This window comes from Vombatus ursinus, unplaced genomic scaffold (assembly GCF_900497805.2).
Source record: "Vombatus ursinus unplaced genomic scaffold, bare-nosed wombat genome assembly UNPS02014779.1, whole genome shotgun sequence".
Taxonomy (NCBI): domain Eukaryota; kingdom Metazoa; phylum Chordata; class Mammalia; order Diprotodontia; family Vombatidae; genus Vombatus; species Vombatus ursinus.
Genome location: NW_020954557.1, coordinates 56,032,828 through 56,051,313, shown reverse-complemented (window position 1 = coordinate 56,051,313; position 18,486 = coordinate 56,032,828). Strand labels below are relative to the sequence as shown.

The window sequence follows — 18,486 nt, the reverse complement described above, 5'->3', positions numbered from 1 at the left end:
AAGCTAAACTCTATACTTTCCTAGTCCAGAAGGGAGCAGAGGTTAGATATTATTAGGTAGAGTTAGTTGAATAAATGATTTTTATGCTCTTTTCTAGTCCCATAGACTAATTCCACGTTTGCCACAAGTGACTTTACCAAGAAGACTGAGAGAAAATCCATGTCAGAGAGTGGTCATGAGATGCTTTGATCTATTACTAAGACTTTAGTACATCAGCGAAACAGTGAAAAAAAGGTGAAGTGAGGTCATAGAAGGGCTGTACTCGCAATAGTCATGCAAGATACATAGTGTAAATGTTGTCATCCCCATTTTATAGCTAAGGAAACTGAGGCTCTGAAATGTTAAACAACTTGTCCATATGATCATGTAGCTAGTATTTATGGTAGGATTTAAATGGAGATCTCACAGTACCAACACACTATCTCCATTGTGTTGTTTATGCTGCCTATGAAGCAATCCTGGTGACGGGGCTGGGTTAGATGACTATTTGAAGTCTTTTCCCCCTCTATAATTCTGTGAATATTTATCTCTCCAAAAATACTGGCAGGCAACTAAAAACTGTCTATTTTTTCCAGCGCCATATTAAAATTTTATAATCTTTTGGGGGGCACTTTTTCTCTTGTTATGTTTTTATCATTGGATTTACACAAATTTCTTTAATGAGGGAGCTGCAATTTTGACACTGCCTCATATGAAATAATGTGCATATTCATCGCCAGCATAAAGAAAAAGATCTAGAGAAAAATAAAGCTTTGTGCTATGAAAGTGATGAATAGACCCCAGTGTAAAGGTCCCTAGATTTCAAACAGGTGTTAATTTCTTTGGTTCAATCTTCTTTCTTTTATGGATTGAAACTGATATTTCTTCTAACAGAACACTAATATTTTTAAGAAGATATTTTACCAGAGGAAACAAAATGAAAATGAATGTTAACAAAAAAGAAAATGGTTTGTGTTTGAGTGTTAAGTAATTTAGTAACAGATTTCCACTAGTAATTATAATTCTTATTCACATGTCCTTTTTAAATGAACCTACTTAAAATTTAAGACAACTATTTTACTGAGTTTGTCAACTAGCTTTTCAGCTTCTTGGAGAAGTCAAATTTAAATTCAGAACATAGAAATTATTTGGGTGATAGAGCTATGTGAACCATATCAGTAATTACCCTTATTTTAGCATGCCTTATGGTTATGGTGGGGTTGTATTTAAAGATCTGCATAATTGGGCTCGAACAGATCATTCCAGGATTATTTCTTATTACTCCCCTTTACATACTGTATTTTAGTCAATCTGGTCTTCTTGACATTCTCTGAATTTGGCATTTTATTTCCTTCTCCATAACTTCGTACTGGCTATATCTCATACCTGGAATACATTCTCATCTCACTTCTGCCCCTTAGACTTCCCAGTTTCCTTCTAAGCTCAGCTCATGTGGCATAGGATATTTCTAGTTAATGGAGATATGGCTTCCTCAAATTACCATATATTATACTTGTTTATTGCATTTTATGATATACATATTGCATATAATATATTTATTTGTTGAACGTTACTGTATGTATTTTGTATCCAGAGGCATGCTGGAACCAGGTCTTACCAGCTTGAGCTGATTGCTAAATTTTCATTGTGAGCATTTACGTCTCAAGAATTGATTATTTACCAGTTGATGGGTACCCACAAATTAGGACCTGATTCATTGTTCTATTGGTTGTCTAGGCTTAAGAAAGTGATGGAGAAAATGTTAATAATGTGAATTGAACTGAAAAATGTGGTCTGCCTTTTTCAGGCTTGTTAAACATTAGCAACACATACCTGGCTATATTCCACAGTAGAGTATAAGTACTTTGAGGGCAGAGACTGTTTAATAAGTGCCTGTTGGATTGGATTGATTTTTTGAAGAGAATACCAGGATGACAAAAACAGAGAATGGTGATTAGAGACTGTACTAGAGAATATTGAGCCAAGGTAGACCACATAACATCAACCTATATTTAAACTGCTCTTGGTGCTACTATTTCCTGCATTCATATTATCCATTTTTTAAAGAAGAGAAAACTGAATCACAGAACAATAAATTATGGGTGATTATATTTTTCAATATCTCAAGAGAAAATTTTGATCTCTAAATGATATTAGAAAAGTAAGACACTTCTGAGGAAGCTATCTTGATTTAATTTTATAATTTATTAAGATAGGAAGAAAGATAATTGACTTTCAATAACTGCAATTAAAAAAAAACACAGGAGTTCAAAGGGGAAGTGATGGTTTGTGATCTTAATCAAAATGAACATCCGTGAAGACACTTTTTAAATATAGCTCAAAATAGAATCAGAACTTGGTTGCCTTGGAAAATGTTGCTATAGTTGCAAGGACACATTTCTTGAAATGAGTGAACAGAAAGTAAACTTTCAAATGGCTGTGGGGACAAAATTTTGGTAGACTTAACTTTTGACCTTCTTCTAAAAAGAAGTTGATTCTACTTAACTTTTCTTTTGGGAGGGAGAAGGAGATCAAATGTGGTATTCTGTTATATTTGGCATGGGAAACCGATGTCAGAAATTCTATCTGATGAAATGCTTATTGTTGGTGAAACAGCATTGTGTGAGAAATGGAACAATAATCATTCTATGAACAGTTCTAACTGCAGCTACTTTAAATGAATCTTCCAAAAACTAAAACTTTCATAATATCCACTTTCTTGGGCATTCTATTATATTCTCCCTTAAAAATTACTGGGAAATTAATTACGTTTGTTGCTCTGCATCTGGTTAATAGTTGTCTCTTAATTAGGTTTAGCTATTTATACTGATTAATGCCACACAGCATCAATTGTTTTAGCCAATTGGTATGACATATACTTTGATATGCATCTCTTAAGGTAGTTATTTTTTGAACAGTGATTAATTTGTGAAACATTTGAAAACCAAAGAATTGTGGATATTAAATTTGTTAGTAGAATAATTATTTAGAATTGTGTGGGTGGGATGGGGAAGCCAGATACAATAATTAGAAGAAAAGAACAAAAGAAAATCTAGGCTGAAGGATAAGAAAACGTTCTTTGTTGGTGAACACTCAGATATTAAAATTGCTTCCTAAAAGAAGTTTGAAACTCAAGACATTGAAAATTGAAGTGAAAAAAAGCCCTAGAACATATCCTATCAGGACCAAGCTGAACTGACCTTTATAAGAAGACAGAGGTGATGGAGAGGTTTGCAGAATTGCTGACTTAGGTTATACAATCTGCTTCTATTTCTATTCTTGGAGTTCCCAAAATATCCACTTTTCATGAATAACTGAAATAAAACATTTAGTAGCCACAGCTAATATTCCACATTTCCATTGTGAAAAATGAGGAACTATTTCATTCATTTCCTCAAGATTTTAGATTGACTGAAGAACATTTGCCTACATTCTTAGCATATTTCAAAGAGGTATCAGGGCAAAAGCTAGTTTTCTTTCATTTGTCATTCAACAGAGTTTCATTGAGACTCTGCTACCAACTCTCTGCATGAACTCAGGCAAGTCACTTTATGACACTGTTCAGTTTTCATGTCTAAAAGAAGGTATTTGGAGTACATGGACTTAAAGATGACTTGCAGTTCTAAAGCTGTGATCCCATTATGTGCAAGATACTGGGAGACATAGAAAGATGAAGATATCATCTCTGCTCTTAAGCGGCTTACAGTCTAGTGTGTGTAAGTGTATGTGAAGAGAGATAAACTATGTACAAAAATATAGTACAAGGCACAATATGATCAGTACTCTGGTCATAAAATAAAAGCAAAGTGTTATGGGAATAGAGAGGGAGTAAAGAGGTCCTGTTTGGAGAGCTTCATTCATGAAGTAGTGGCACCCTGGCTATCTCCTTGCCATCTTTTTCCCCTGCCACTGCACCTTCTGGACAGGTGGACCTTGCCGTCCTGGACCAGACCACGTTCTGGAGAACTTAACCATCTTAGATATAGGATTCCTTCCCTGGGGCCTGAATTTTCCCATCCAGTTGTACTCCCAGACTTCATTTAAATCTCATCATCCTAAAAAAGTCACATTAACCTGAAAACACACCTGTTTTGTACTGCTTGCCCCCAGGGGCTCTCTCTCCCTCTGATTTGAGAGGTGGAGGATGGACCTTGGGCAGCTAGGTGGTGCAGTGAATAGAGTACTTGCCTTGGAATCATGAAGAGATTCACTTTCATGAGTTCAAATCCATCCTCAGATCTTTATTAGTTGTATGACCCTGGGCAAGTCACTTAACCCAGTTTGCCTCAGTTTTCTCATCTGTAAAATGAGCTGGAGAAGGAAATGGCAAGCCACTCACTGATATACAACATACACAAGACAGTGTAGTGGCAACTAGATGGCACAGTAGATAGAGCATTGGGCTTGGAGTCAGGAAGATTCATCTTCATGAGTTCAAATATGGCCTCAGATACTTACTAGCTGTGTGACCCTGGGCAAGCCACTTAACCCTGTTTGCCTCAGTTTCCTCATCTGTAAAATAAACTAGAGAAGGAAATGGTAAACCACTCCAGTATCTTTTCCAAGAAAACCCCAAAATGTAGTCCCAAAGAACCAGACATGGTTGAAACAACTGTACAACAAAAAATGAAAGGTGGACATTGGAGAGATCCTTCATTTAAGGAGGACATCCAGGGCTGTCCTCTCATCATTTTCCTCCAGCTTCATTCCTGATTTCATCATACTCCCACCTCCCTACCTCCCTTTTTTCAACTTTTTTTTATGTATTGTCTACCCCTATTAGATTGTGATCTCCTTGAGGGCAAGGGACTACCTTTTACCTTTTTTTGTATCTTCACTACACAGTAGAATGCCTAGCACATTATAAGTGCTTAATAAATGTTTATCGACTGACTGACTCACTGAATTTGTCACATAGCCCTCTATATTAGCCAGTCTTAGATATGTTTCACATTCTACCCTAGTTTTTGCCACCTAGTGTATGCCCTCTCCTTCCATTGTGCTTTCTAGCTTTGAAACCACAATCAAATAAAAACTACCATTGCTTCTGGAAAGACCATGACAATCAACTCCCCTATGACTTTCCAAGTCAACATATACCCCTCACTGCCCAATATTCCCTTATGTTGTTGTTGTTGTTGTTGAGTTGTTTGGAGTTGTGTTGAGTCTCTGTGACCCAATTTGGGGTTTTCTTGGCAAAGATACTGGAGTGGCTTGCTATTTCCTTCTCTAACTTATTTTACAGATGAGGAAACTGAGGCAAACAGGGCTAAGCGGCTTGCCCAGGCTCACAAAGCTAGTAAGTATCTAAGGCCATATTTGAACTCATGGAGATGAGTCTTCCTGATTCCAAGCCCAATACTCTATCCATTGTGCCATCTAGCTGCCACTACACTGCCTTATATATGTTGTATATCAGTGCTTAACACAGTGCCCGGTATAATATAGGCACTTAATAAATGCTAGTTGACTGGTTAACTGACTGTATTTTCCATTAGAATGTCTGCTCTGTGAGGGTAGGAACTGCCTCATTTGTGTGTCTATCCCCAGTGCTTTGCATAGTGATTGAAATATTGAAATCACTTAATAAGTGCTTTTTCACTCATTCATTCATTCACTGGAGACAGAAGTTTGAAGGATGTATAGTTTTCTAGCAGGCCAAGATGAGTGAATTGATGGGAGGAGAAGAGTTTATAATGGACCAAAGAATTTCTCTTCTGCTCAGGTTTTGATAACTTAAATTCAAGTGTTCCTTAGTTTCAATTCATATAATTGCTTCTTTCACACATATTTTATAAATCTGTATGTATTTTTCCTGATCACTCTATTGGGCATGACAGTGCATTGATTTCAAATTATTTGTCTTGCTTTCCCATTCGTATCATCTTTCTCTTTTCCTCATAATTTCCACTAAGTAACTGTTCTTAATGTTTTGGAGATATCACTGTCCTTAACTTTGATCTCTGTGATTAAGTAGGCATTAATGCTAATTCTTATCTAGTGCTGAAGTTCTAAATATGTTCCTTTCCATGCCCACCATAGTGTCTTGAACTTGCTATAGAAGGCATTTAGTATTTGTTGAATGACAAAACAGAAGGAATAATGTATCTTTATAGGCTTCCAGGTATCATGCGGCATATTAATAATAATAGCTAATGTTTATTAGTTTTTACTATGTGCCAGGCACTGTGCTAAGCACTTTACAATTATTATCTCATTCAAACTTCACAGCAACCCTGGGAGGTAGGTATTATTATCATCCTTATTTTACAGATGAGGAAACTGAGGCAAACAGAGGTTAAGTAACTTTCCCAGGGTCACATAGCTGGTAAGTGTTGGAAGTTTGATTTGAACTCAGGTTTTCTTGACTCTAGGCCAGCACTCACTGAGCCACATAGCTGGAAATCACTGTTAGTCAATGTCCCAATGCAGAGTTAGCTAGGTGGTACAGTGGATAGACCACTGGGCCTGGAGTCAGGAAGACCCAAGTTCAAATGTGACCTCAGACACTTACTAGCTGTGTGACTCTGGACAAATCACTTAACCTCTATTTGCTTCAGGTTCCTCAACTGTAAAATGGGGATAACAGAAGCATCAATTTTGCAGGCTTATTGTGAAGACTAAGTGAGACAATAATTGTAAATTGCTAGGGCAATGCCTGGCACATAGTAGGTACTATGTAAATGCTTCTCCCCTTCCTTCAATGCAATATAATTAGGTAGATGCCTTTGTCATTCAATACCAAAGTCTTGAAATCCTCAAAAAATGGAAGTAACATGTTTAGTTATGCTAATTGGCAAAAACATCCTTCTCCCTACCTGAAAACCAGTACTGAAGAAAGTCAGTGAGAAAGTTAATTACCTTTGTAAGAATGACTTCTTTTATCAAGATGGAGTCTTTCTGAAGTGGTCATAGTTTGTTCTTCAAAATTCAAGCTGGTTCTTTTCTCTGATCCTGGAGCATAATCCATTATTCTGGAGAAGAGAGGTTTTTGTTCATCATCAATGGATGAGATAAATGATGATGATCCACTTTTCTTCTCTTCAAAATGTTTCTTGGAACACTGATAACGTCTTGTGGTATCTATGGAGTCTCCAGGATCATGTGTACTAGTTCTTTTGCGATAATCTATCAACAAGAAATCATTTTATACAAGATAATCAAATGGGTACAATTTTGTTAGTAGTCTTTGCTTCCACCATGGACCGTGCTATTGCTCAGCTAAATCCTTCTGTGAATTTTCTTATTTTTGTTTGTTTGTTTTTGCTTTTTTGGTGAGGCAATCATAAATGACTTGCCCAGGGTCACACATCTCAGGCCAGATTTGAACTAAGGTCCTCCTGACTCCAGGGCCAGTGCTCTCTTTAAAGAACTTTATCAATGACTCTTTTAAGAAATCACCACTGTAAGTTGTCTTTATTTTTCTATAGAAAATGGAGATTCTACTATTCATTTCTAGGCTATGGTCTTCTCAGAAAAACAAACAAACAAACAAACTTCAGGGACTATGAAATCCTTGATGAACCATATTATTCATTTCAAAATCAAAATATACCTTTGCTAGAGGTTTTTGAAATACTCTTTATTTTTTATAACCAAATTGTAGGAAATTGAAAAAACTTGTTTACCTAACCCAAGCAATATTTAAGTCCTAAAAATCTGGTTTGGGAGCTAATTGTTTCAGAAAAAAAAAGAGGAGTAAAAAATTGCCCCTGTTCTCAAAATCTTAATTGCACAAGCTTTCTTTATGCCTGTGGTCTGTCACTTGTGGGACTTCACCCTTATAAAAGTCACTATATGGGATCATGGTCTCTCTGAAGTGTAGGCAGGTTGGATTTACAATTTACAATTTACAATTACATGTACAAAATCTTCTTGAAGTCCTAGCCTGATGGACAGTTTGGCTGTGTTTCATGATGTGAAGAGTATAAACTTAAATACAGTAATTAAGGTACTTTTTTTTCAACCTAATTACATTAAAGCCACTAGTGCATATTGCCTGTTTTCAAATGAAATGTCAAGATGATACCAACCCTGAAGGTTGAGTTAAAACATATTTCAGCAGGAAAAGCTCCAAGAGACAAATTCTGTGACTTGTTTCCATTAGTGTCCTGGAGAGACAGCATGATTTCCCATCTGGTTTCTGCTAATTACTAATCAACATAATTCCAGAATGCATAGCATTTTCTACAGAAATGGTTAAAAGTGCCCCCATATACTCTATGCCTTGTTGTTCCCTAACATTATGCTTAATTTCTTATTCATAGAAGACCAAACTAATTGATTTAGGACCATACCACAGAAACTGTCAACAGAATCTTTAGTTCCCATATGGCAAAAGAAACTGTTAACAGAGCTATTTTTCTCTGTTATTTTAAATACCATAATTTCACCAAGAAAACAGCCCAGAGCGAAAACGTATTTGAGTTAAAATTCTCTACGTGGGAAAATTATTGTTATTAAGGAGTTACTTCATGTTGTGCAACCTCAAGTTAAACACAATGAAAACTGATCTTATTCTCCTACTTAGGGCCTCCCACTTCCCTAGCTACCTTATTGTTACTGGCAACGACAGACATTTTCTTCAGTCAAGCTTTGAAAGTCCGCTTATGGATATTTACTTACCACTAATCTAGTTAATCACGAATTTCTTGTTCTCTTTTCTTCAGGTTACTTTTTTCAGTTCTATCCCTTACTTTCTGGACCCACATCGCATGTTCCATGTCTTATAAACTCTATGAAATTTTCTTCTCAAAGGCTTGCTTACCTCTAAGTCTAACCTATCTCAGATATTATCAATGAGCCTGATTTAATGAGTGTTTACTTTGCACTCAGCATTCCCTATCTCAAAACCTTACAATGGCTCCCAATTTCATTCCAATATATGTTGAACATTTCCCATCATGAGTTTCATGGCAATCTACTGGTTTGCTTTAACTTTCTTATTTTCCTCACACTTGGTTACAGTGTCTGGCACAAAGTAAGTGTTTAATAAATGCTTATTGACTGACTGATTTTGGCTCATGAATTCTTTGCTCTAAGTGAATGAGTAAAATGCATTTATTTAGCACTTATTATATGCCAATCATTGTGCTAAATTCTAAGAAGAAAAATATAAAAGCAAAGACAGTCTTTGCGCTCAAGACTCTAAAGAGTATAAGCAAAACTTATAGGAAAGTGGTGGCCAAGGAGGGAAATTTTGTTTTGAATATTACAAGAATCATGATGGGATTCTCAGGGGAATAGATTGACACACCTTTTCCAGTATCCAGGGCAGTATTAATTTGATTATAGTTTCATAACTGGAAAGGGAAATGGATAGGAGAGGTGGAATGTGTGCATTCAGTGATAAGGTGGCAGGTGGAAAGATGGTCCATGAGTTAAGTGAAGCATTCCTAGAACCTGCTTAGACTCCATGTGGGTGACATAAGTTACTCACTAAACAGGACAGAGTGAGCCTTCTTCATATTCCCTGTCTCTAACATTGGGCACCCATACAACTAGAGCAACCCCTTTCTTCTCATCCAGTAAACCATATCTGAATACCCCTTAAACACATTCATGAGCTTTCTTCCAAAAAAGTAGAAATTGTTCTGAACATACCATCAATCCCAATCAGTGTGGACACATGCTTAATAGCTGCATGTGTTTTCATTTGCAAGATGTTACACCATCTCATCTATTTAGAGTTTTAGATCTTTGCATAGAGAGTTGCTAGAGCAAAAGATAACAGATGGGCATCTTGAGTGCTGCATGGGTACCCATATATTGTTAAAGACCTGGAGAAAGGCCTACAGCACATTGAGTAGCTTTTGTATGGAAGATTTATATGAGAACACAGACAAGAATTATACAGCATGAGAAAGCATAGGTAGCTTGTAATCTTAATTATTCTTAGAGAAATGAAAGTATCATAGAGATTTTCCATGTAATTTTAACTTGTAACATGTAATAGAGTGCTGTATAACACCCAATGATTATTCAATATATAGGCTGAGAGAGAGAGAGAAGGAATTATACTTTCAAGACATATTATTTACCTGACTGCACCCAGTGCTAGCTGATTTAAGCCAAGTGTTTACCAAATATATTACAAGAGTAATTCCCATCATTTAACCCAATAGTCAAATAGGATTGGTATTAGATCTGTGATTTCATTGGGATGGGGAACTCCCAGAAGAGGAAGTTCCCTCTATCAATGCAGATTGTCACCTTTTCTGCGATTTATAAAGAGCTGCCTAGATGAGATTAAAGTCCTATCCAGGATCACACTATCAGGCAGGATCAGGACTTGAATTCAGGTTTTACTGGCTTTGAGGTCAGATCTCTTACCACTGTATCATGCTGGCTTTCAGTCAAGTACAGCCAGATAGACAATGTGACTGTGAAGTATACATGTTCAAGGCAAACACAGAGAGCCTAGAATCTTCAGTTAAATGTTTTAATACAGCTACAGAAGGAGAAAGTACAGAGTAAGCAAAACAATATAATTCTATATTCCATTCCACTGATATAATGATTTTTTTTGCATCCTATGTTAATTTCCCTATTACTCTGATGGCAGAACAACTCCCCCCCCATTACTGTACGATAAAAAAAGCATCATTTAAAGATTCTCTTTCTACTCAAAAAAAGAAAATTAAAATGATAATCCATTTGTGAGTTTCAAAAGATAAAGATTTCTATTTGATTTATATTGTAGTACTAATGGAAGATATAGAATTGGGCCTTTAGGTAACTCTTCAGGCAAGATACACCAGCCTCTACCCTTTTCTAATTAAACTCTGTGACTGAATTGAAATGGAATAGTCTTAGGTGAGAAGCTAGCTCTTTCTCCGCCTTTGGCTCACTTCCTCCTAGTTGAAAATGGTACTGTGAATGCTCTGTCAGTGAAGCTGTGAAGTTGCCTTGTCTCCCCACATTCTATTCTTCCTCTTCCCTTTTGTTTGAAATCGAGTTTGAATAATAACTTCACATGGCAACATTCCTACAAAGATATCTTTTTACCCCCTTGTTATACTGATACAGGAATCACTTTAGGATTCGGATAACTAGAAATTCTCTCTCTCTCCCTCCGTCCCTCCCTCCCTCTGAGTTGATTGTTTGATCACCTCCTGTTTTCTCAAAGGGCCCAATTTAAAAGCATTTGTGATTTTTTCCTCAGTTGCTTGCCCAGGATCCAAATGAATAAAAGAGCACAGGCATGTCCTGATTTAACTATGAATTGCATTTGACCCTCCAGTCCTAAAAATGGTAAAATAAAAATCCCTCCACCTCAAGCAAACAGGGGGCAAGTGCTTTTGTACAGACTTCTTATCCTAATTTTCTTTAAGTCTTCTCAGAGTAATTACCAGGAACTAAGCATCATTTATATATAGCAAATCCAATAGGTAGTCATAATGCTTGGTTGATGAATTTTATGTGATCTCTGGGCATTTTACTTTTAGATTTTATTCTGGTAACAGAGTATTTTCCAGGTAGGAACAGTTTAAAATAAAATGACTTCATGAGAAAATTATAACAAAAAGGTTTGTCACATTTCCTTAGTCCCATTGGTTTTTGTTATTATTCTATGTACCTAAGAGATACAACATGAAGATTCAGGGCCTATGGCCTCAGCCTGTCTTCTGCTTGTTTTCCTTATGACTGGGGCCCTGAACAAGTGGTAGAGCTGACTTTATGGTTATATGAATAGGTTAGTGATTCACATTCTGTGATTTATACCTTCCTAGATGCCACATTAAAGATTTCATCCTTTCAATTAAGTAGCTTCAAAAATTATCTTTAAGATCTAAATGAAAAAAAAAATAGAAAACAAACAAACAAAAAAAGATCTAAATGCTCACTCAAGGATTAATATAGTGTGGCTAATACCTATGTATAAATGAATTCTCAAGATCAGAAGGAATATGGTGGCATCAAGTGGGGAGAAGAACCAGAGAGTGGAGAGACTTAGATTAGGGGAAGGGAAAGAAGGTGGGGGAAGGGAAGCAATGACAGAGAAAAAATAAAAATGTAAGGGCATGAAAATGAGGAGCTGGAAGAAACCTCAAAGTCAAACTTCATATCCTTCATAATTTCCTAAAAATGAATTTGATTCAGGGATTCCAGCTCTGGGCTTTCAAGATGCTTTTCAATGAGTCTATCATTCAGTCAACAAGCATTTATTAAGTGCTTACAATGAGCTAAGCATTGTTGTTGAAAAGAATGAAAAAACCCATTCTTGCCCTCAAGGAGCTCACATCCTAATGGGGAAAACAAGGACTAAATAACTAGAACATATAACATATACAGAGAGTAACTGAAAGGTAACCTTGGTGGTGCGAGCAGGGGGAGGCATTAACAGCTAGGGCTGTTGTAGAAGGGGATCTTGAGCTGAACCTTCAAAGAAGAGAGCGATTTGAAGGAGGATCATTTTAGGCATGGGAAATAGTGCAAAGCAATGTAGATGAGAGATAGTAGGGATAGTAAGAGATAGTAAGTAGGCCAATGTGGCTGACTATAGAGTGTGCAAAAAGGAAAAGAATGTAAGAAGATGGTAAAGGCAGGAAGATCAGGTTGTGAAGAGCCTTAACTGCCAGAAAGGGGTTTCATATTTTATTCTGGAGGCAATAGGGAGCCACCAGAGTTTATTGAGTGAGTTGGGTAGATAGGTGTTACATGGTTAAAATGATTTAGGGAAATCATTTGGGCAGCTGTGTACAAGATGGTTTGAAGTGGTAAGAGACTTGAAACATGCAGACCAGTTCAAAAGCTATTGCAATACTGTAGGTGAGAAGTATTGTCCAAATACAAATCTTCATTTTTAAAAATTCACAAATGAATTATCATTTCAATTTTTATTTTTAAGTGAAAGAGAAATTTTCTAATGGTGCTCTATTTGATCAAATATAGTAATGGGAAGAATTGTTCCGATGTCAGAGCAATGAGGAGATTAATAAGGGTGGCAGCTGTGTAAGTGGATAGAAGGGGGCTTACATAGGAAATGTGGTAGAGAAAGAGATCATAAGGTTTGGCAATAGATTCATTAAGTGGATCAGTATCTCCATAATGATGATCTAGTGATCAATGAAGAGCAAGAGATAGGTCTTGATGATGACACTACGGTTGTAATCTTGGGTGACTCTAAGAATGGTGTTGCTTTTAACAATATTTAAGTCCAAAAGAGGGGAAGGTTTGAGGGGAATGATAATGAGTTCTACCTTGGACATATTGAGTTTGAGATACCTGTGGTACACATTTTAAAATATTAGTTGTGTGGGACTAGAACTCAGAAGAGAGACCAGGACTAGATCTTGGAATCATTTGTATAGAGATCATAGTTGAACACACTGGTACTCATGAAATCACCAAATGAGGAAGTACATAGTAGGGGTTCTCAAGCATCTTTGGTGTTATGGGTCTCTTTAGCAGTCTGGTGAAGCCTATGAATCTCTTCTCAGGTTGATGTTTTTAAATGCATAAAATATAATACATAGGATCACAAAGGAAGCCAATTATATTGAAATACAGTTATAAAAATGTATTTTCAAAAAGTTCATGTATCTCAAGTTAAGAGCCCCTGGTTTGGAGATGGAAGACCTAGACAAAAGAAGAAGGCACAAGATAGAGCCTTGGGTGATACTCATACTTAGTGGGCATGATCTGAAGATCCAGCAAAAGAGACTAAAGAGCGGTCAAATAGGTAGGAGGATGACCAAGAGAGGACAGTGTTATGAAAACCCAGAGATTATATAAGAGGAGAGGATAGTCAATAGTTTCAAATTCTACAGGGAATCATGAAGATCAAGAAGATGCCTTTGAAATTTTCAATTAACAGATCATTTGTAACTTTGGAGAGATGTAATAATATATAACTATATTTTATTCTATTCAATAAACATGTATTAAGTGCCCACCCCCACTCCCTAAAGGAGAGAGACTGAGGATCAAAGATTGGGTATGCTTGTGAGAGCAGTCTGCTGGAATCAAGGATATAATAGTATAAAATGAAGGTTTACCTTGGAAAGCAGAAGGGTCATCTCATCTTCAGAGATTGAAATGAAGGAGAAGCTAGTGGGGGTAATGTCAAATGGAGAGGAGGTTAGTATGGGGAGAGGGAAGAGGGAACTCTCAATGGATGTCTTTTTTTATTGAAGTATATGGTGAGGTCTTAAGCAGGAAGCAGAAAAAGGGAGTGGCCCATGGAAGCTTTGAAGGGAGAAGAAAGGGTTTGAAGTTGCTGTGATGAGTAGTATAGAGAATCAGTTAGGAGAGAGTGGTGGGATTTCCTTGCTATAAAGTAAGGGATCAGTTTATATTATCTAGCCTAAATTTATTAGTTAGTGTGGTTTGGTGATTTCTTCCAGTTCCATTCAGCAGTATGATGAGTAGGGGTGAAGGAGGCAGATAATGTGAATAACCCAGTGATCAGACAAAGAATTTAAGGGTAGAGAGAGGATGGTGTAGAGTTAAACTGCAGCACCAAGGGGTCAAAATTGGGAAGGGAGGAGAGTACAGACAGGGACCATGGGTGATGACTTGGGATATTACTGAGGAATGCAGGGATGAGTTAAGAAGGGGAGCATATATTCAGGAATAGTGAAGCATGGGGAGAGATGGAAAGCTAAAAGGTTTTGATCAGACAAAGAAAATTTAGAGTTCTTGAACATGGAAGTAGAAGACCTGTGAATGATAGTAGGGTCAAGAGTATGACCTTGTGTAGCTGAGATAGAGTGGAGCAGATCAAGAGATATGGAATACATGGAGGAACTGAGAGATTAGAGTTTTTGATGGAATATAAACATATATGTTGAAATCCCCTAGAATGAGAAAAGGACTTGTTATGGAAAGGAAGATTATGAGTCAGGCACTTAACTCATTGAGAAAGGAGGGACACTATCCCTTGGGTTTGTAGATAACAGCTAAGAAATTCTGTATTGGGTGATGAATTTGGATTGAATGAACCTCCTAGGAGAAGTTTCTGAGTGATAGTGGTAGAGGTAAAGTATGGAAATGGCTGTACGAGTGGTGAGAAAGGGATAGATTTGAGAGATATTGTGGAGATAGAAAAGGCAAGATTTGGCAAGTGACAGGCTATATGAGTTTAGGGAAGTGTGAGAAGGATAACACTGAAATCATAAATCTGGAAGACTGAAAGGACTGTGGTTCCACTGACAGATATACAGAAGTTCAGAAGAGAGGTGGCTTTTATTTTACTATTTATTTATTTTTTGCAAGGCAATCGGGTGAAATGACTTGTCTAGGGTCACACAGTTAGTAAGTGTCAAGTGTTTGAGGTCACATTTGAACTCAGGTCTTCCTGAGTTCAAGGCTGGTTCTCTATCCCCTGCACCATCTAGCTGCTCCTGAGAGGTGGCTTTTAGAAGAAAGATGAAATGTCTTCTGTACATGGTGAGTTTGAGGTGTCAATGCAGTATCCAGGTTGAAATGGCCAATAAGCTGTTGGTGATGTGCGTCTAGAGCTTAGTACAGTGACTGAAGCTCCATGTACCAGATCACATGATTATATATGTGTGTGTATGTGTATATATATATATATACACACATATATATGTATACATATATATATAATATTTACACATTATCTAGCTATTTATCTAGAGAGCATTGAAAGAGTCCTTGGAAGTCATTAATTTCAATTCCCTTATTTTAATGATTAGGAAATTAAGTGGTTAAGGGACCTGCTGAGGTCACACAGGTAGCAAATGGCAAAGGTGAGATTTGAACCCAGGGACCATGACTTCAAATGTGTTCCTCTATTTTCTGCTCATGCAGCCTCTCTGGGAGATCTAGAATTCATTTGTATCCAGCTGATAATTAGGCCCACTGGAAATGATGACATCACCAAATGTATAAGAGGAAAGACAAGAGCACCTATGACAAAGCTTGTTGTATTCCTATAGTTATGAGCTATGATATAATGACTAAGCAAGGGATATTTAGAATGGTCAGACAGATAGAAGAACAAGGAGAGTGTAGTGTCCTGTTAAAAATAAATATACTAAAACAACAAGTTAGGAACCAAAATCCCAATAAGAAAAATCTGTATTTCCTCACAGTGATAACTTAGAAAATTATTTAATATAGGGAGGTAATGAGTAACAGATAGCTCTCTTTGCGAATCATAACACAGCATAATATAATTTAAGAGATTCTGAGTTGTATTCAGTAGTTAAGCAATTAATTCTTGTATTGTTATATCTGGAATTATTATGAGTTTAACAAATGTAGCTTTTAAAAGTAGTTTTCTCTCAAATTTGGATGTCCTTTGATATAAATAATTTTATTTTTAGAAAAAAATTAATTTTCTAATAGGCTATTTATGTCACAGCATAGAAATGGGTAAGCTTTTATGACTAAACAAATAAAAATAGGATAATTAATGTTATATAGTACTTTAATGTTTCCAGATACAATAAAATGATACATCAAATTGGCACTTTGAAATATATAGTGTAAAAGGCATGAGATGTTCTTATCATATCTAAATCTGGATTAAAGAATATTTCCAATGAAACAAATTTATGATTTTTATGAAAATATTATGGGTGGGAAAAGCTAGAAAATTTGATGCTCTATAATCCACTACTGCCAACTATGTCCAATAAAAAAGATTCTTTCATGTCTAGTTCCCCTCCACTCCTTAGCAAAAGTTATACCCTTAATACTATTAATGTTATAATTGTGACAGACCATTAAGCACAGGGAAAGTCAGCATGTTGAACTAAAACAATTCAGGTTTGGGAGTTAGTCTTTTGAACTAAAGAGAATAAAAGTATTTCTGAATTATCATTCTTATTTTTTTTTTAAGAAATCAGTATTATACTACATATTAGGAAGGACAAGGCTAGCATTCTCTCTGGTAATCTTCTAAAATGTGAACATCTCACTGACCTGATCATCCCCCAAATACAGTTTCCAGGCGACACAAACCATTCCTGGGATCAACCTCATCTCTCATCTATCTGACCCTGACCATTTTCAGCAGCTGCAGGAGGGAAAGAAGAAGCATAGATATCGAGTCAGGGAGAGAAAGTGGCACAGCCTCAAGGAGGAGGGGACAAGAGTGTCAAGGTCAGATGGGATCTCTTTTTGAGGTTCTTCTCCTTGTATCCCCCTTGCCTGTACTTACTGGCAGCCTCCTTTTCTTTAGTCCAAAGGAGACAGATGATGGGCTTCAATACTTTCATTTTTTATTCAAACTTGAACTTGAAGTAGTGACTGTTTCCTGTTGTCCTATGTTGTTCTTGAGTTTCCAAGCAGTGAATAACTCCAAGTAAACCACCCTTTCTTACCCACTCATTAGGATAAGCCCCAACTGTTCTGTTGTCCCTCTACTGGCCGAGACACCAGCATATTTTCCCCTTATATTTGAGTAGCCACCCTGAAGGACACTCACAGACTGCCCAGCAGAAAATCCTGGATTGGGCTTGGAGAAAAATTATTCTAGGAACCTTGGAATTCCTTATTTTTCCAAAATTGTGAAATCTTCTATATTGTATGTCTTTCTAATTTTTATTTTTTGGAGAAGACTTATGACTTCATTGGCATGGAGAACTCCTGACGAAGAAACTCACTGTATCAATGTATATCAGCACATGTTCCTCATAGCCTTAGAAGATTGCCCTGGAACATTGAGAGACTAACTTGCACAGGGGGATTTTATGTATCTACATCTCTATATACATACACATACACGTATATGTATATGTGATCATATAAAATATATTTATATATCATATAAAGAGGTAATCTTGTGTGTGTGTGTGTGTTTGTGTGTATGCATGAATTAAGTCAGTCTCAAAGGCTGGAAAACGTAGGTTTAAGTTCTACTTCTGACATATACTAGCTATATGTCTAGCACTACATGACAGTAACAAATGAAATTGACAATCAATATCTTAATAGCAAATAACCAGTTATAGACTTTGTAGTCATTTTGGATTCAGCTGTCTGTGTGTATATAGACAGATTATCGACTAGTCATGGCCAATGAAAGTAAACAATAAACTATAAAAATAAGAAAAGACATTGAATTTAATTACAACAGCTTCAATTTGACCTGCTTAAACAAGCTCTTGATTCCCACAAGTAGAAAATAGATAAGAATCAAGTCTTTGACTCTCTCGCCATTTCTTAGAGAAGTTTAACTGACACAAAACAGGTGGCACAATAAGGAAACTGGAGGAGCCCAGAAACTAGTCAACCTGGCACAATTCTATCCTAGCCAACCTGGCACAATTCTATCCCTTGACAAACCAAGAACGTTGCTTTGTGGTTCAGTAGTTTTTTTCAGTTGTGTCTGACTTTTTGATGACCTCATTTGTGGTTTTCTCGGCAAAGATACTGGAGTGGTTTGCCATTTCCTTCTCCAGCTCATTTTATAGATGAGGAAACTGGGGCAAACAGGGTTAAGTGACTTGACCGGAGTCACATAGCTAGTAAGTGTCTCAGGCTGGATTTGAACTCAGGTCTTCCTGATTCCAGGCTCGGTCCTCTATCCGC

At 36.7% G+C, this 18,486-nt stretch overlaps 1 protein-coding gene across 1 annotated transcript in view; it reads right to left on the bottom strand.

Annotated features, from left to right (window-relative positions):
* The window catches only part of KCNH7 (potassium voltage-gated channel subfamily H member 7), a 602,696-nt gene that overhangs the window by 17,709 nt on the left and 566,501 nt on the right, over window positions 1–18,486 (bottom strand). Inside the window, exon 14 of the mRNA XM_027866015.1 lies at window positions 6,841–7,088. Coding sequence (XP_027721816.1) covers window positions 6,841–7,088 — 248 coding nt within the window. The remainder of the gene's footprint in view (window positions 1–6,840; window positions 7,089–18,486) is intronic.